We start from the raw sequence: 19,502 nt of genomic DNA, 5'->3' as shown, positions 1-19,502 counted from the left end.
TTACATAAAGAATTCATCTGATTTTAGTATGACTGGTAAATTGTCCGTGCCATCCTATTGCTTCTTTTTAGGTGGATTTAATAAATATTATTTTGTTTAGTGTGGAAGCTGGTATACAAAATTTGTTTCCTCTGTGCGCTTTCATTTTCCTGTTTTATTTAAGAAATGTTGCAGATGGATATGTCAGTGAGAATAAAGTGGCATTTTTGGTAATACAAGAGTGAATAGAAGTGAAGACCATGCCATTAAATGGTCCAGTTCATGTAATTGATTGTTTTTCCTAAAAGTAGTACAGCATAATTGCAGCCAGTTGTATCTTGCAGATCAGCAGTTTATCCTTAAGAAGAGTCCTGCACTACTTCAAGAAATGATTAATGTGATCTGCCAACTAATAATAATGGCTCGAAGCAGGGAAGGTAAGAAAAGAAACTGTATAATTAAAACCAGTAAATGTTTCTTCACTGTGATACTTCATAAAGTCTTTGGTTCTTGTGGGAAACTTAACCTGTGATATTTAGAAATGCCTAAATGCACTTTCGCTCTTTTTATTGTAATGAGAGAGCTCTCTGTTTTGAGGATTGAAATGCTGCTGGTGCTAAACTCTGCTCAGAAATCCTGACTATATGTGTCCTGCTTGTAATTTTTACAATTAAAGTTTTTTCTTAACTGCAGTTGAAAACCTTTTCTTGAAAGCATTGTTTATTTTCAGTAGCAAAGCATTTAGTATAAGACTTGTGTTCTTTCCATTTGCACTTCTACAATTTTTTCTCTCCTGTTATGAGTGCCTCTTGTGTTTTAGATAATTTCTTTGCCATTATTTCTTTGTATGTTGCTCATATTTCTCCCTATTAGAATTCTATCCTCTTTAGCCTGCTATGTAGTTTTATTCTGAAGTTGTAGGGGCCCGTGCTTAGCTGTATGTCTTGCCATAGAAATTGTAATTTAATTTAAATATAATATTTAAACATTTTCTTCCACTGTAGTTACTCAGTTACTCAGAAGATGGTTCCTTGCAGTGTAAGGAAGCAAAGACTTGGATATAATTCCTTTTTTGCGCCAAACAGTCAAGGCATTTTTTTTATGTCAAACTGGTCACCTTTTTTTTGCTATCAAAAAATACTTACTAGTTGATCTTCACTAGACCAAAACTCCTTTAATGAGCATTGATAGTCTCCTAGTAAGAATGGTTTTGGGAAGGATACTTCCCAGAACTATTGCAAGTGGTGCTGGAAATTGTGCTCCATAAGAAAATAAAGTGTGAGAGGGGATGTGAACAGATAAGGATGTCTGCTAGCTTAGATTATTTTTCCTTTAAATTTGGATAGTATTTTATAAAAAATACCTGAACCTCTGAGATACTATAAAATACTTCAAGGCTCTGAAAAATAAATTTTTAGATGGCCTATGTGTATATTAGTCAACTAGCAAATAATTGTTTTCTCTTGTGCAAAATGAAACCAAAATAACACAGGCAGAAGCTTTTTTTATGCAAGAGAACTAGAAGTCTTTGAAAAATGAGAAACACCTATAGTTCTTCTTGTAAAAGCTGAAATAAGATACTGAACAGAGTGCATGATATACTTTGCAACTTACATGACCTTCAGGTAACTCTGTTCTTTTCCTCTACTTCTGAATATGCAGAGGTACTTTTTAAATTTGACATTAAAATAAATATTTATAGATGCATTGTTCTTAATAAATTGCTTTGAAATTCCCAGAGCTTTAGATTTTAACTGAAATTAAAAGAAAAGGAGACAGTATTTTGAAATACAGTGGTGTAAACGATTTTTCTATTGGCATGTGAAATGGTTATTTATAAACCGAATCTGAACAATCTCTACCTCTAACAATTTCCAGAGATTATCATTATCTCTTCCATTCTCAATCATTTTGTGAAAGCAGAAAAGAATTAGGTGTCATTATGTACAGTAGAAATTGTTTCCCTAGATTTGGAAAAAAAAGTAGGTATGTTTCATAGGTATAGTTCAGGACTTGTTTACAGCTTTTCTTAAAATTGTTTCCAAAGTTTGGAAGTGGCAGTAGTCAAATTTGTACCAAACAACCAAACATTTCCTCTTGCTTCCATGCCAGTGCTCTCAGCACATGGTGTTAAAGAGAAGGTGGTACCCAACAGCTTCCCATTAATAGTAATGAAATTGGGGATTTCAAGGTAAATAGTTTCAGAATTTTGGTCTTTGATTTAAAGCGAAGTCACTGCTTTTACTATTTACTATTTATTTAGCAAATGTAATGCATTGACCCTGTTTCTGATGACTGTGCATCTAGAGAGAACTGTATTGCCCTGGGAAACAACTGGAAATTGTAAAGGTGGCATTGGTTTGGTTTTGTGTTGTTTGTGGTTTTTTAAGTTGAATAAAATTGAAGTTAGATATTGAAATTTTTAAGCGACTTCTTTGCTTACGTTTGTATTTGTCACCATAATTTTAAGTGGCTTAGGACTTAACTGCAGTTGATTTTGGGGCTAATTCTAATTTTCATTACATCAGCCTTGACACAGTACATAAAAGGATTACAAGCTACGATTAGTCATAGATTTTTAGTAGTCCTGGCTCTGTGAATGTACAGAGGTAATGGCATGTGTTAATAATATCCCAAGAAATATTTTGGGGACAAATCATACTTTGTGATACCTAAATCGATAGTGGGATGAGAAGTCTCATTTTGTGCTGCATTCCTGTCTTTCAAATATTCTGAAATGTTTTTGTTACTATTAGAAGCTTAAAAATGTCTGCAGCAATTCATGCTTACCTTGTAATCAGGTCTGTTGGAGAAAGACACTTGATATGAGTCTTCTCGATCTTGGCGCTTAGGTTTGCTTTGTGGCATCCCTTGCTTGCATCCATTGTTCTGTAGCTGATACCTGAGAATCAGCAGGTATAAATTATTTTCATGGCTTGCTTCCTTGAGATCATCCTTAAATATAATAAATAGATAGCTGCCTTGCCAAGTGAGTTGTTTGCTGCCAAAAATATGGGATGTGCTCCAGTAAGTGCCTGCAGAAGTTAGGCATGCATTCAGCTGTCCAGTCAAACAAAGCACATTCCTTAATTCAGGTTGGAAGCTGCAGTGTGAATAAGAAAGAGGTTGTGGCTTGACCTAGGTCAAGCCAGTCCTTAGCAGGCAACTAAAATTTGCATTTAAATTTGGAATGGACTGCTTTAATGTCATATGTTTGGTTTAAACTGAAAGAGGGTGGTTTTAGATAAGAAATTCTTTGCTGGTCAGGGGTGGGGAGGCGCTGGCATGGGTTGCCAGAGAAGCTGTGGATGCTCCATCCTTGGAAGTGTTCAGGGCTAGTTTGGATGAGACTTTGAGCAACTTGGTCTAGTGGAAGGTGTCCCTGCCTAAGGCAGGGGTTTGGAACCAGATGATATTTGAGGTCAGCACAACCTATTTTACGATTTTATATTTTTGGTCAATTTAATAACCTTACATTAAAGGTCATCTTGTATTGTGCAATTTGACAATCAGATCCTGTCAGCATAGGTACAGCAATGACATTAATTTTATGGTAGGATCATTTGGGGGATGTTAAAAGCTATGCTGTCTTTAAGTCCATTCTCAGGGAATATAAAGACCTGTGTTCTTTTCAGGAAACTAAGATCATACTCTCCAACTTTAAAATATTTTTCTACTGTCATATAGGTGATGAGTCAATCCCTTAAAAAAGAGAATATTTTCTACTTTGACTAGTGCTCTGTGGTCTCAAAGCTCTAGGTGAATTTCCTGCAAAAGACAGTTTGTCAGAGATTATTTAGGATTCTTTTATTGACTTGGTTTGCAGTGTGTTTTTTTAACTTAAGAAGAAAAATCCTGTGACTTTCCTTAGCAGCAGCAGCCAAAAAAATTACAGGGGAGCTGGAAGCTGAGTAAGATGGAAAGTAAATGTAGTGTTACTTGGTTGGGACATTAATCTTTCCATTACTATGTGGTTTTTTAAAGGTCGAAGTTACATATTTGTCAGTTACCTGTGTGCCTAGCCAGGTAGTTCTATTTTGTGTTATATTTCTCTTTGCATTTGCATATAATTGCCACATGTCCTTCCATGTAATTTTGTTTGATAGCTGATGATATTTATAGCTTGGTGTAATTTGTAGCTTGGTGTAATTGGTGAAGAAAGGGACAATTTGAAGAGGAGAGGGGCAGCTGAAGCAGAGGGAACAATGCAGTTACTATGCCTTCATAGCTGCTTAGAAATTTGCAGTGAGATAAGAAGTGGTCTGAAATGAGTCCTCTAAACAGGGTTTATGAGAAGTTTTATGTATGAATGAATGGTTGTCAAACAAAGTGATATTGCAGTTTGTGTCTACTTTCCTTTTTCATTTCTTTGCAGATGTGATGAGAATTAATAATTGCAAAGTGTGGCTTTTTTGTTTTTCTTTTGCTCTGTTCTGGCTAAGACTTATTTCTCCTTATCTACTTTATAATAATTTTAATTATGAGTGTAGGTGTTTTTGTACATTAAAATATGAAAACAATTGTAGGTAATTTCTGTAAGAAAAGTCAAATAGACACTCCTTTTAGCCAGTAAGTTTATTTATATAAAGTCTTGCATTTGATATTTTTGCTGCTCTTCTTGCTGCCTTCTAACATAATATAATATGCTCTGCTTAGCTCCAATTATAAATATAGTTTTCTTCTTGCATGTGATAGGCTGAAACCTATATGTTTATTTCTCAAGACAGAAATATTATAAATAATGTATTATATTGTAAAATATTAATATTTAATGATAAATTTTAATAAATTCTACAGTAAACATGTTATACACACATATGCATAAAACATACAAATATAAAATAAGTTTGTTTTGATGCTGCATTTTTTAAACTGAATTGGTGAAATTTTTGCCTATAATAATTACATAGATACATTGTGCAGTTGTTCCCTCAGATAATGTTACCGTTCAGCTGTGACATCCTAAATAGAGGGAGGAAAATGTCTCCTGGTCTGTGTCCCTGGAATTGGAGTAAAACGTCTGCCTAGTTAATTATACTGAACATTTTAAGATATCTCTTTCTTTTGCTTGGTGGACTGGAAATAAGGTTTTCTGCAGTACAAGTATACATTGGAAAAGTATAAGAAGAAAAAAAATTAAAAACTATATCATTTGTTTCATTCTCCCCAAGAAAGGGAGTTCCGTGCTCCATCTTTGGGATCTTTGGAAAATTGTATGAAGCTTTCCCAGATGACAGTCCAGGGTCTTCAGCAGTTCAAGTCTCCCCTTTTACAGCTGCCTCACATTGAAGAGGACAATCTGAGGAGAGTTTCCAATCATAAAAAGGTATAAAAATACACATGATACTTGGTAACCTCTTAAAATGTGATCTGCTACTTCTTTTACCTATTTGTGGCTAAGGAAGCAAGGTGATGAATTCACTAAGAGAATAAAAATAGATTTATTTTTAAGGAACTCAATACAATACTTCCCAGTGGTTCTGTCTGCTTTTGGTTTTTTTAAAATCCATTTCAATTAGAAGGTGGGAATTAGGATCAGAGATCTGTTAAGTGTAAATAAGTGTGAAAGATCAGTCTGTGTTGACCTAAGAAACAACAGAAACAGTTTATTTCTTATTAAAATGCATTATCTCCTATTTAATATTCTTACAGAATGTGTCTGGAATATCCTACTGGGACATTTTTTCTGGGGATGGGTGGGAGGGTTTGGTTGACTTTATATTGTTCTTAATGTACTTTGATAAAAAATATGTTTGGAAGCTTACACAGAAGAGTTCATAAAAGAAAAAATAGCAGTTACTGTGGGAAGCATTTCAGACTTTGTGATTCTGTGTGAAAGAGTGTGTCTTACAAGGCTTTTGCTACATAACTGTAGTTGGGTAACTCTCGGGATTTGTAGAATTTAAGGACAAAAATAATAATTTTGTCTGAATACCTGCATGTGTTTCTTCACTCTGTTTCACCAATTGTCTCTGCATTGAAACCTGCTTGTTCGTTTGAGTCTAGTGTGTCTTCTAGGATTGCCTGGTTATAAACAGCCCTTTGCTTCTAAAAGCTGTTGACTTTGGTAATTTTATTACATTGGTTAATTTGGATGAATCTTGAAAATATTCTTTTTATCTGATGGTATTTTTGTTTCACTTTAACTACAGCCTTAGGTGGTGTTTAAATGCTTATGTGTTAATGTCAAGACTAAGAATTCTTAGGTACTGCATTTTTTAAATCCTCTCTGAAAATGCTTGTTCATGAAATATTCAAGTAGTCATCCTTTGGATAAAGTAAAAGATTCTCTTACAGGTATCATTGAAGACTGACTTTTTAAATCCAGTCTTAAATTACAGGGAACATATGAGAAAATAAACAATTTTAGATGTATTTTTTGACATGTGGATTGTAACTAAGTAAAAAACCAAGTAATTTGGTTGTGTTTTAATCCCACCTCTGTTTGCTGTGAAAGAGGGGGGGAAACCCCAGTTTTTTAGGCTAGTTTCACAGGATCACATGCATTGAGTTCTTCAAAGATACAGTGCTCTGGATTGGGGGTATGATCAGTCTACCTGGATGCATGAAGTTCTTTTTAATAAAGTACATGCATTTATAATGGTGAGCTAATCAATGTTCAAGTCTGTCTTCATTTTAGCTCTGTTCTGCAAATCTTAGGAGTGGATTTAGATTTGTTTGTAGTTTAGTACAAAAAAAACCCTCTAAACCTGTATTTGGTTGTTTCTGCTAATGTAAATCTGAAAGCACTCAAGTATTCTATCTAAATAAAAACCCCTATTAAGAAGATTTCTTAGCTCAGCTTTCTGAAAAACTGTTCTGAAATAACAATTTTATAAGAAACTATAAGCCATTTCTAAGGTGTGACATGCTAAGGAACACACCAACGTTCAGAGCAGTTCTGTTCAGTAGGTTTGAGTGTGACCTCTTTGGTTTATTGTTTCTCAAAACATACGCTTGCCAGTTTCCTAAAGTGTGGAGTTTTTTATAAGAACAAACGTAATGATATGTATGTATTAGTAACGTGGGGACACCAGTGATGTATTATGAAGAGTTCATTTTTGGACTGTGTTCTGTTCTACCATGAGACTTCCTTTCTTCTTTTTTTATTTCAGTATAAAATCAAAAGTATTCAAGACTTGGTGAGTTTGAAAGGCTCAGATCGTCGCAATTTGCTGCACTTCCTAGAAGATAAGAAATACGAAGAAGTTATGGCTGTCCTTGGCAGCTTTCCACATGTCACTATGGATATAAAACCACAGGGTGAGTGGGAGGTCTTTTTGTTCTGTGTATGTCACTCTTCTGACATCTTGATAGTCTGCTGGCAGTAAGCTATTGGAGGATGCTGAAACACAACTTACTGCTATCTGTGTGACCTGGAAATTACATATTACTTTGGAGTAGTGGGTTCTTGTACATGAGAGCTACAGTCTGAGGAGATAAAGTACATTGAAACATTCCATGTATTCCCAAGCCAGCAGTAGTTTCTCATACACGAGCTTACCTGAAGTTTTGTCTTTGAATTTTAATATTTCATGAGAAATGTGGAATTTTGGTTCAAATACCACTTTTATTAGCTGTCTTAAACAGTTACACTTACTCCAGAATTTATGCTCGGTTTTCTTCAGCATGCAGTCATTTGTGAGGTTCCTTTGGGGTTCTTTTGTGATAATCCTGGTATAGTTTTTATATCTGGCAGAATTTGTCCAAACTATGCTTAGCTACATTTGTGTATAATGCTCTCCCTCTCTGAAGATTAGGTATATTGTGAGCAGTTCCTGTTAGACAGCTTTGCAGTGGGAACTGAATTGGTTCTGTGGCCTCCTTTTTAGAAGATAAGTGTTAGTAAATGTGTGATATTGAAAGTTTGTTCTAATTCTTATTTCTAGTTTATGTTTTCATTGTGATAGCAATGATCACATTCAAAATGTGGTATGCTTTGTTTGGGGAGCCTGATTGTAATTTTGCTTATGTACAGTTCCCTGTGAGAAGCAAATGTTAGAAGGAAGCAAATATTTCTTTGTTTAGGAAGCAAATGTCTACTAATTTTGGTGTTTCTGAATGTTTTTTATGTTGTTTTGTTGGTTTTTTTAAAACAAACAGAAAATTTTATGTTCTTTAGTTTAGGATTGTATACAGTCTTGTTAATCTGCTTAAAATTCAATATTGAAGTACCTGCCCATATTTTGACAAACGTTTGCCTGCCTGTAGTCTTCATTTGTCACACAGCTGCACTCAAGTGTGGTGTGGAGGATTAAACCATCCACATGCTTTTCTGTTTAGCTCAGTATTGCCACTATATAAAATATATATGTAAGATGAGCAAATAATAAAACTGCTTTCACAGGGAAAGCAGTTTCACTGGAGGGGAATAAATAAAATGTCTACACTGGAATAAAATTCTATTCCTCTCCTACCTGAGACATTCTTCATTTTATAGGTTGGAGGTATAAACTCCTCAGTGGCTCCCCTGTGGGGTTTGTTTGATGTTTCAGTTAAACTAATGATTGCTGTTCTTTTATTTTCCTTTGCCTTCTCCTTAAAAAATAATTAAATGTATGATTGTTAATGTGGCATTGAAATTGAGTTGTTAATAATATGAAAGTCAGGAAAATGAAAATTATGATTCCCAGAACAAATATAACAGGGTCCCTCTGGTCATGTGTGATATTTCATGTTTCTGAAGTTTTATGCTTTAATATATAATGCACAACATTACAGGGTTATGGTTCCCACAGCAGCTATAACTTTGAATTTTCCAACTTTCATGCAATTAAAATTTCAAACTCATTGTTGTGGTTTTATAGGTTTCTGAATTACCAGCTCTCATTCTGATAGTATATTTGAAGTTGTAAAGGACTTATTAAATAATACTTTGAAATTATTTTTGTTAAAAATTCTGGAATTTGAATGCTTACATTTAGAAATAGCAGAGGCAATGTTTAATGGAGAAAAAGGCTTTAAAGAAGTCTGACAGATGTGTTGTTTTTCTTTTTGCACTAGTTTTGGATGATGAAGACAGCAACAACATCACAGTAGGTTCTCTTGTAACTGTTCTGGTCACACTAACAAGACAGACCATGGCAGTAAGTATTAAGAATTCTTGTTTTTTCATGGTAACTGTGGGTGTACACTAGTAAAAAGGCATTTCTGGTTGTTTTGTAAATATAACTGTGAGGTTAAGATTTGAAATTGAGAACTTGTGCTCTTAATCCCTCCTTATGGTCTTGTTTCTGAATAAGAAAGTTTTCCTGGAATAAAATCAAAGTTCAGTCTGACCCATTGCAGTTGTCTAGGGAACAGTAAAAGAATATGGCAAGTGATACTGCTCTGAGGTTTGTAAACAACAGGAAAAGAGACATTCAGAAACTTGGTTCTTGAACTAAAATAAAATATTCACTCAAGTCCTTAGGACAGTGTTTGCTTTTGCTTTATGTGGGCTCATAATGTTACAAATCTTTTGGGTGTTTTAGACACTTTTATGAAAGAGATACAGTCCAGCAGAATGCAGAACATGCAGAACTTAACACAAAGGAGGTTCACCAGTGTCACATGAAGAGTGTAGACTGCTGTGTAGGAAACAGTGTGGCATAAGCAAACCAATACTATACCCTCGTAGTTAAACTTCTGACTTGTACTTATTTTCTAGCTTAAAATACATTAATGGTTTTATTTTAACAAAAAACTTTAATACAGAGAACCTAAACAAGCTTTGACACGTCAAAGACTGCAATGTCAATTTTTGCATCTCTACTAATGACATAATTCTCTAAGTAAACAGAAGGTCTGAGTTACACCTCTAAGGTAAGGCACACAAGCCTGAGTATTACACACAAGCCTGGGCTCAGACTATGGAAGCCTGTCTGTATATATAAAAAGTCTGTATATATAAGCTCCACGTGCTTATGCTGTGGTAGCTGAGAGTGCAGTAGGTAGAAAGTAAAAGCACTATCACTATGCTGGAATTGCAGAATAAAGGAAACTGAAAATTATGAGGATATTGAACTATACTTAGAAACTAAAATGTCTAACAGCATATAGAAAATTAATTTGTTTCCTGTGTGACCTCCACTAGGCAGTCTGGCATAGAAACACATGACTGTAAAACAAGAGGTAGCCTTTTGTATGATGCATGTTTTTTGTGGTGGTATTTCCTCTTTGCCATCTTTATATATGACAGCTCCTTGTGACTATTTTGTTTGGGTGGGTTTTTTTTTAAATGGCATATAGTGTATTTTGAAGAAAGAAACTCATTAAAAAAATCCAGAGGTGTCCCAGTCTATAGTATACTAACATTGTGTTGTGTCTTAACGTTTCACATTTCTGGTTTGATTTGTTGTTCTGTGTCCCTGAGTAGCAGAGCAGCTGTTTGAAGTTTTTAATGCTCTGACAACTGGAGGAGAATTAGCATTTTACTACTGCTTGCTTTTGTGGTATAGGATTTCTGTGCTTTATAAAACAAGTAGATTCTTTGGAGCAAAGTGACATGTTGCTATTAAATTTCTTTATAATACTAGTGATGGAAAAATCTGAGACCAAATGTTTGAGCTAGTGTTTAATTTTGATCTCTTAATCCCTTGTCGTGTCTGTCACTGATAAAAGAATTTGCCATGAGTAAAATATTCAGACCTGATTAAGATGATTTAGTTTAAGTTCAAATATAAAATAATAATTTGCTCTTGGTACGGAGAGGCATTAGTAGTTTTCACATTTTTCTCTAACCAGGAAGTGTTTGAAAAGGAACAGTCTATATGTGCAGCAGAAGAGCAACCAGCAGAAGATGGGGTAAGTAAAGAGTGAATGTTCCTATTGCTAATTAAAGAGAACTTTGTTTCAGATCTTGAATTGCTAATTGTACACTTCCTCAAGCATTTTTTTCAGAAATGCCTACTGAAGTGTCCTTTGAACTGTGTTTTGTAATTTTGGTTCTTAGCTTAAAACGTTTAAAGTATAGTTGAATGACTGAAATTTTATGAACAGAATAAATATTTTAATACTACTTTCCTGCAGCAAGGAGATGCCAACAAAGCTAAGAGCAAAGGATGGCAACAAAAGAATAAGGGAACCAAGAAAGCTTCAAAATCAAAGAAAAAGAAGCCATTGAAAAAGAAACCTATGCCACCTTCATTGCAACCACAGAAACAGCAGAAGCAAAAACAAGCTAATGGGGTAGCTCATAGATTCAATGATACTTACAATTTTATTCAGTTTATCACTTGTAATCTGATAGGAGGTTTTGTATCTGTCTCTTACATTTCAGTTTATGCTTTTATGAAGTGTGTCTTCTAAAATAGCATTTGTTTTCTCTGCATTTAACAATTACTAGTGAAGTAATCAGGGAGCCACCATGGTAATGTTTGCAGTGGCCACTGAAAGTTCTGCTCAACTGTTTTAAAAATTTGGCTTCTTAGTCCCTTCTTACTACTTGTTCTTGTTATACTGCCTTCTTGGAGGTGAATTGTTCTGTAACTTCTACTTTTTATTTAAAGATAAAAACTAAAATGAGATTTTGTTCTGATAAATTAAGTAGCTTTAGTAACTTTATGCTCTCAATGCATGGTGTTTTCTCCACCTCATGGGGTATGTTGTAGGTACTTTCTTAAGTTCTTTGTAATTTTTTTAAGACACTATGAAATACAGTCCTGGAGTCATAAAATGGTATGGGTTGAAAGATCATTTGGCTTAAAGAACATTTAGTTCCAACCCCTCTGCCATGGGCAGGGGTGCCACTCACTAGCTGAATTTGCCCAGGGCCCAATCCAGTCTTGCCTTCAACACTTGCAGAGATTAGACATCCTTCTGGGAATTAAATACTATTTTTTCCTATTCCTGTTGTGAGAGCCATATGGAGAAGGAAAATGGCTTCTGTCCCCCTCTTAGTGAATGAGGTGGAAAGGATTAATCTTCCCTGTAGACATAACTCTGTGACACAAGAAAGGTGTAGATCGTGTGGCCCTGCCTTAAGGCAGGCATGGTGAATTCTGTGTACTACAGTAATGCAGACAAACTAAGTTAGAGGTGTTTGGTTTCTGTTTTTCTTTCCCATTAGGAAGTCGTTGTGAAGGAAGAGGAAGAGGAGGTCTCTGATAAAGGCAGTGAATCTGAAGAAGAAGAAACAAACAGGGACTCTCAAAGTGAAAAAGATGATGGAAGTGACAGAGACTCTGACAGAGAACAAGACGAGAAGCAAAACAAAGATGATGAAGCTGTAAGCCTTGCTTTTTCTTGAAGGGTAATGTTGCCTCTGGGGTTGAGAGAAAATGGATTTTAATCCTCTAGCATCCCCTCAGGCTAGGCAACACTAGGATGAAGGAGTAATACCGGATCTCCAGAGGTTTTCAGACCTCATTCTGGTATAAGAGCTTTGTAATTTCAAGTTTGCTTCAGAGTGAATATCAAAGAGTCTTTTCAGCATGGTCAGAAAACTTAGAAATGACATGAGAAACATGGCTTAACTTCAGGAGAAAAAATATTTATTTCAGTTTAATTTGATTACTATCAGCTGCAGATTTGCATCTTAAATGTGCTTTTTACAGGTAGTGGCTATTGCATGCTGCAAAATGCATACTAAGCATGCAGTAGTTGAACAGACTTGTACAGGAGCTCACTAAACTCTAGTAACTGTCAGGTTATGTGTCTGAAACTGTAATAGTGTAGTGTAATAGAGGGTGAAACATTGTGGTGGTAGATGATTTCTGCACCACAGGTCTTACAATAAAAGACTTGAGTGACAGGTGAATGGCCCATACAGGGTGAGATTAAGCTTCTAATGGGAAAGGAATAATCAAACTTGTAATCAGGACTCCTATGGCTGAGGTAGAGTGTGTTTAGAGGTAGTGTTGTAGAATTGAGTTTTGAAGAATGTGTGCAAACCCCACAGATCTGCCTTTTCCCTTTATAATGTTTAGTATTGCACAAGAACTAGTCACATGTACCATTTTCTGTCTTTTTAATGAAAAAGATGGTTAGTGCATAATAATTCTTTAACCTTATCTTTGACAGGAGTGGCAAGAATTACAGCAAAGTATACAGAGAAAGGAGCGAGCCCTTCTTGAAACGAAGTCAAAGATAACACATCCTGTTTACAGTCTTTTTTTCCCTGAGGTCAGTAATATAAGACATTACAGTTGTGAAACCTGAAAATTAATAATAATATAAATTAATTGCTCAATTAATATTTTTTACTGTAAATATTGGGCTTTTAAAAAAGCTTAATGCCTGGGAAAAATTAGTATTAATTTTATAAAGTCTTAATGTATAGAATTAAACACTTTCAGATACTTTTCTAAAATATTTTTCTTCATTATTCTTTCTACTCAGTTCCCAGAGACTGGCAAACTTGTATAAAACTTAAGGCGAAACATTTGGGTTTTTTAATTCTACATTTAACTTCAAGTGTCTGTACCTGGGGTAGTCCTGACCTCTCCTACATTATGAGTAATCACAGGAGAGTTTTGGGGGTCATTTGGATCAGCAGGTAGTTTTGGCTTACTGGTTGACTTCAAGTCTCAATGCAGCAATGTAGTGGCAGCACAGTGATGGAAGATGGAGTTGGTTGGCAAAGCTGTCTCTTTTCACCACAGTGTAGTCTGGAAGTGGCAGAAGCCAAATGTGGAACAGCCTTTCCTATAGAGCTCAAAAATATAAGTTCTAGTGTGGATGAGTGTCAGAGAAAATGATGTATTTGAGAGTGATGACTCAGTACAGCCTGAGGTGTGTTTATAGCAGCTTTTGGTGTTGAAAGTATTACCTGATATATCAGTTGTTACTTGCACTAACAGCTAGCCACTCAGTATTTGTTTGACAAGCCCTTAACAGCAGTGGAACTTTGAAAAAGAGGAGATTTTCCAAATGGAGGGTTTGTGTTCTGAGCAGATAAGTTAGGTCCTTGGGATGACCTGATTGGAACCAGGAGGGAGTATTTGGCCACACTTTCTTTCCTGGCCAGTGCTTCAGAGGTTTCCTTTGCTTCCTTGCAGTCTTACTAAGGAACTAATCTAGGATCTGTTCTCTGTTGTTGTGCTATCTCAAATAATGGGGGTGGTATGCAAGGCTTATGCTTCCTCCTGTGGTTTAAAGAAGACAACTAAAATGGGAAAAAGGAGTAAAACATGAATGAAAAGGAAGACACTGTGTATATTTGCTCCCTCTCCTCAGTCCCCAGGGCTCTTTATGCCTGTACCCTGTACAGCTTGTTATGTGCAAACATACGCCATTGTCCACATGCTTATGATCATATTGTTCCTGCTGGTTTTACCTGCTAGCAGCATTAAAAAGCTAATTGTGGGTATTAAGACTTGTTGCTGAGCACCCAGAGAATACATAAGGTGAATAAATTGTCTTCCTGAAGGCCTTAGCTGACATCTGCTTCTGTAATGGCTGAACTTGAAGCTGTATTTTCCTGACAGTTGGGTGCACTCCCATCTCTCAGTACAGCTTCCACCAGTACACCAGCATAATGTAAAAAGGTGTACTGGCATTCTGCTCTTCTGGCTGCCTTAGATCATGTCAAATAGCTGTGGAGTCTTAATACCTCCTTGCTGTGAAGGCAGCTGGCTTTGGTCATAAGTTGAAGCTTACAGACAGTAAGTGTCATGCCCAGTGCCTCAGGGGTGCTGAATATTTGTATTTCTCTTTTACTGAAGTGAGGGTCCTTTCAGAGACATTGCTTATGCTTACTCTATATTGAGCTGCATGAGCTTCAGCTGTGTGTAACTGAGTTACATATGGGTTTTGTGATAAAAAACCTAAATACAGCTTGTTGCTAAAAAGAAATCTAGGGCTGATCTGAATGCTTGAACTTAAAAAATACACACATATCCTCTCATGATACTGCAGTTGTAAATTTTCCAATTTCACTGGTTTCATGCAAGTTGAATGCAGCTGCACTTTGTGCTGTAGCTGCATTTGGAACAGGTTCAGATAGAGTTGATCTGCAACATCTGAAGAGCAAAAACCATTATACTCTGTTTTGGGTTTTTTTCTCATCTGTTATTTAGAGTATTATTTGTACTGTGGTCATAGCCAGTTCAGAGATAAAAAAATAGAGATAAAATGCTGTGTTCCACATTTTAAAGATGTTTGAGTAGTAGCTGAGCATAATAATACTTGTTCTCAGGAGGCAGCCTTAATGCTGTTTCATCCAAGTTTTGGGGCAGTTGATTGCCAGAGATGTGCTTTTAATCTATGCAGGTTCCTAAAGAATTATCTTCTGCTTCTGCATCCATTGGTCCAGAAACTGCACAGATTGTAGTTTTGACATTTTTTAGGTAGAAACTAGCCTTGGTGTTCCAATTTCATGAACATACTGGTTCCCTGGCATGCCAAACCTTGCACCCATCTGTTAAAGGGCATTTTGCCCACTTGCCTGTTAGTTTGCCAGATTCTCACAGGCATAAACTTTAAATTCCACCCAATAAGAAAGAGGAAATCACGGTCCTGCACAGTTGTCCTTTCTGTAAAAAAGTGATGGCACTTTGGGGTCAGGAGCTTTTCTTCCAAAAAATTTACTCTATAGAGTCCTTTGAGTGTTAAATCAATGGTTGTCATTTGCACTGGGTATTTTATACTGGGGTATTTTTTCCCCACTTGGCTGTTATTTTTAACTAGTTTTTGTGAAAAGCCATTTGATGTTTTGATCTTTGTCTGTTTCCATCACTCTCAATGGCACCGAATTATTTTTTTTTGAAGAACAATGTGTAGTAAGTCAGCACAATGTTTTGGTAAAATCCAAAACAACATTGAGACAACTGCAGGTCCTTTTTATTATGGTCACAGTCCTCACAGGCCCCAAATGGATTAGCCATTTCTGTAATGGATCTTGCTTCTGTAGCTCTTGTTCATCTGTACTATTTATACTGTTCATCTTTCTATTCCTAGAGGCCTCTTGGCTAGGAAATAAACACTTTGACTGCCTAAGAGTCTTCTTTGCTACAGCTGTCAAGAAGATTGACAGTATATTTACTGTTGAAACTTACAGATAAAATAACTTATGCCTTGTAATCACATGGGATGGTTTTTCCTAAAGAAAATCACTTGGAATAGTTGTAAGAAGGATTTAGAATTCTACACGTTCTGGTGTTAAATAGCATACAAATAGGTTTTTGTCTTGTTCTCTGTGCCTGTTCCAAAAACACGAGGGGAGTGCTGATGCTTCACTATGATGCTTTTGCTTTTATACACTTCAAAATGGGTATTTAACATGTTGAGTTAATTTTACATTTCTCTGTTCTGGGACTCAGGAGTGCTAATAGGTGTTTTTAGTTGTTGGTGTGAATGTCTTGCTGTTGTAAATGGTTGAGTAATTCAGTGAGATTGTGATAGTTAGTATAACAATTAGTCACTTCAGAAGAAAAAAGGAGTTAATTTAGCTTTTGCAATTTTTCAACAGACATGATTTAAATCTCAGCTCATGAAACACTAGCTTCTGAAGCGTTAAAAAAATCTAAAACTACTGAACTTTAAACTCTTCTGGTAGAGACAAAAATTCTTCAGATTCTGCATATTAACATCATTTGCTTCCCAAGTGTGGAATTCAGAAGTTGCTTACTAGTGATGTTGAAAGTCCACTGCATCCTTTCTTTCAGTCCTTCTAATGTTGTTAGATTAAAAAGAAAACAAAACAACAACAATGGTTTTTATGGGACACTGAAGCAACTGCCTGATTGTTTTTCGTGTAAGTGTATAAAAATTGGCTCCCTGTTTTGGAGCTTGGACTTGTAACTGTAATAAAATACATTTTTTAGGACTCCAGTCTGTTATGAACATGATGAGTTACCAAACCATTGGGGGTGGGTAAAAATTGGTTCGAAAGACAGTTGAACATGTGGATTGTCTAAAAAGAATGTGTATATTTCCCTGAATGATAAGATTATGCTGTTGTGACTATTATCTGTCTACTAAAATACTTCTTCATAACCATGTGCAAGTCTCCCCTTGTCCCTCAATATTCTCACTTGTTTTAAACAAAGGTTTAAGAAGGTATAGGAACAGGAACTTGCTTTGCAGTACTAAACTATTATTTTTACAATAAAAAGGTTTCAGCTTCTATTCAGCAAAGTGGATTTTGCCTAAAACAAGTGCCAGAGCTTTAACCAAAAAGGTGTAGTGTTTAAATGAAGAACAGTTATGTTAAAGAGCTGTCTTTACCATTTGAGAATGGTTGTGTCTGTACTACTGAACTGCACCACAGTCTTAAAATTCTGACTTCAGTTGAAGGAAAAGACCACTATTTCTGTACAGTGTTGCTGTCTTGTATGAAGGACCACAGTAATTTAATTTAATTTGGGAACTTTGCTCTAGCATCTGTGATGGCAAAACTTTGAGACCTGCAGCTACTTGGAAACCTGTGTGATAGGGAGCAGTTGTTGGGCATCCTTTACAAATATACATTCAATATTGTTTGATACAGAGTCATTTCATTGAACGGAAATCTCGGTATGTTCAAATGTCATTTCACTTTTTGTGGGGGGAAGCAGTGGAACAGAGCACACTTGTCTGAAAAATACTTTTCTGCTAAGTGTTCTTTATCTGTCTTTACATTTTCCTTGCTTTGTATGCTCAGCTTTTTCTCCAGGTTGGATTTCTGTTGAAGGACCTAATGTTGTTTTGTATTGCATGAAGTTGCTTGTTAATCCTCAGTGGACACAATTCTTGGGGGTGGTTCCATGTCTCACATGGCAGCTGAAGTTGAATACATGGAATTAAGCCTTTGGAGACCAGCAGTTACTTGTCATAACTGTTTGCTTTCAGTGTGCAGTGTACACCATGTATTTTATTCATGTACATCCAAGAGTTTGAAAAAGCCACCAGACACAAACTTTCTATCTGTACCAGTGAATCCTAATTGCCTGTTTAAAAGTGTAGGGACATCTTGTTTTATGACTTCTATAATGCTGGTGGGTTTTTACTGTTGTTTTTTTTTTCCCCTTTATGAAAGGAAAAACAAGAATGGTGGTGGCTGTATATTGCAGATCGGAAGGAGCAGATGTTAATATGTATGCCATACCATGTTTGTACACTAAAAGATAAAGAAGAGGTAAAGTACTTGGAGAGTTTTCTTTCTGGGGTATTACAGAACTCTGTTGAAGTGTCTCTGGTATGCAAATACATGTAGATTTTAATCTTTTTTACTTATCTCTAAAGATGGGAAACAAATTTTATTCTCTTGATAAAAGGAGAGAAGTGCCTTTTAACTATGAAAATTGATAGTGGAGAAAGAAAAAGTAATTTAAGACAACTTTGAAGTATCTTTTGGAATATGTTTGGTTTATTTTTTCCTTGATATCAAAATATGATGAAAAGCAGTGTTCATATGCAGTGAAATGCCTAAATTTATTCAAATTGTTAGAAATATTAAGTGTTCTCTTTCTGTATAGCAGAGACTGTGACAAATTAATTAGCTTTGGCTCATATAAACTTTGCTGAACCTGTAACCTTTGTCAGTGTTCTTTGTGACACTTTTCTGAAAAATGAAGACCTAATGTGTTTGTTTTTCCAAATTAGATGTTACATTCAATTTCAAATAAGAGCAGAGTTAAGATAAGACTTTCAGCAGACTAAATATTTTAACCTGTTTGGGTTTTTGAGGCTTAGCATACAGCAGGGTGAGATTGTGTACTTAATGTAGTTACTTGGCCTAATTCAGAAAAAAATCATTGCTTGACTGACTCAATGATTCAGCTTTCATGGCAGATACTGTATTTGAGTATTGTTGCTCTTTTCTACAGGTATTTTATTACATAGTTATATTCAAAAAAGTGTCCCTAGTAAGAAGCTAAAACTTTCTATAATTCTGTAGTAATGTTCATTGTTCATTGGAAGACTCAGGTACTTGTTTGTTTCAATGTGTCATTTGAAAGCAGTAAGAACTTTATGGTATGAAATCTCTTTTGTAGGTAGAGCTGAAGTTCCCAGCACCAGGCAAACCTGGAAACTATCAGTACACGGTTTATTTAAGATCGGATTCATATATGGGATTGGACCAGATTAAACCATTGAAGGTGATGTTTGACTCTGTTATATACTTGTATTATATTGAAAGCTACTTCTTAATGGTCATTAAAACACCAGAAGTCCTGTTTATAAGAATTCAACCTGTCTTAATTTTAAAACAAGTGGGAAGGATAGACAGACTTATAAATGGTTTCTGCCTAATGTATAGTGGTAGTTTTATGATGGATTAAAAGGGACTAAAATTTGATGCTTTGCCAGTTTCTGCAGTATGGTTGGCTGTGGCTTTTTATACCTTGAGGTTTGCCCTGCAGTTTCCCCGCCCTTCCTTAGTCCTAGATTCATCCAGTTAATGGGAAAAATCTGGCATGCCGTACTTCTGGAAGCAGTTCTTGGTTTTGTTCTTGGTTTGGGTAGTGGGATGGGATTTGTTTTGTTATTTAGTTGGTTTTTTTAACTGTTCTTTTGTGTGTTACTTGTTTGTTTTGTGTGTGTGAATTTGTTTGTTTTCCCACATTGCTGTTTATTGTCTGTAATTTTTTTCCCCTCTCTTCTCTTTCCTTATCCAATTA

The 19,502-nt window shown here is 35.6% G+C and overlaps 1 protein-coding gene across 2 annotated transcripts in view; it reads left to right on the top strand.

Annotated features, from left to right (window-relative positions):
- SEC63 (SEC63 protein translocation regulator) overlaps positions 1-19,502 on the top strand; it is a 54,651-nt gene that overhangs the window by 33,492 nt on the left and 1,657 nt on the right. For both annotated transcript variants that reach the window (XM_021553824.3, XM_021553825.3), the window contains exons 11-20: positions 324-416; positions 5,151-5,305; positions 7,095-7,242; positions 8,983-9,065; positions 10,705-10,764; positions 10,990-11,148; positions 12,029-12,187; positions 12,982-13,083; positions 17,918-18,016; positions 18,876-18,980. In XM_021553824.3, the coding sequence (XP_021409499.2) occupies positions 324-416; positions 5,151-5,305; positions 7,095-7,242; positions 8,983-9,065; positions 10,705-10,764; positions 10,990-11,148; positions 12,029-12,187; positions 12,982-13,083; positions 17,918-18,016; positions 18,876-18,980 (1,163 nt within the window). The remainder of the gene's footprint in view (positions 1-323; positions 417-5,150; positions 5,306-7,094; positions 7,243-8,982; positions 9,066-10,704; positions 10,765-10,989; positions 11,149-12,028; positions 12,188-12,981; positions 13,084-17,917; positions 18,017-18,875; positions 18,981-19,502) is intronic.

The sequence above is a fragment of the Lonchura striata genome, chromosome 3 (genome assembly GCF_050655825.1).
Source record: "Lonchura striata isolate lonStrDom1 chromosome 3, ASM5065582v1, whole genome shotgun sequence".
Classification (NCBI taxonomy): Eukaryota; Metazoa; Chordata; class Aves; order Passeriformes; family Estrildidae; genus Lonchura; species Lonchura striata.
This window is presented reverse-complemented; position numbering and strand designations above follow the sequence as displayed.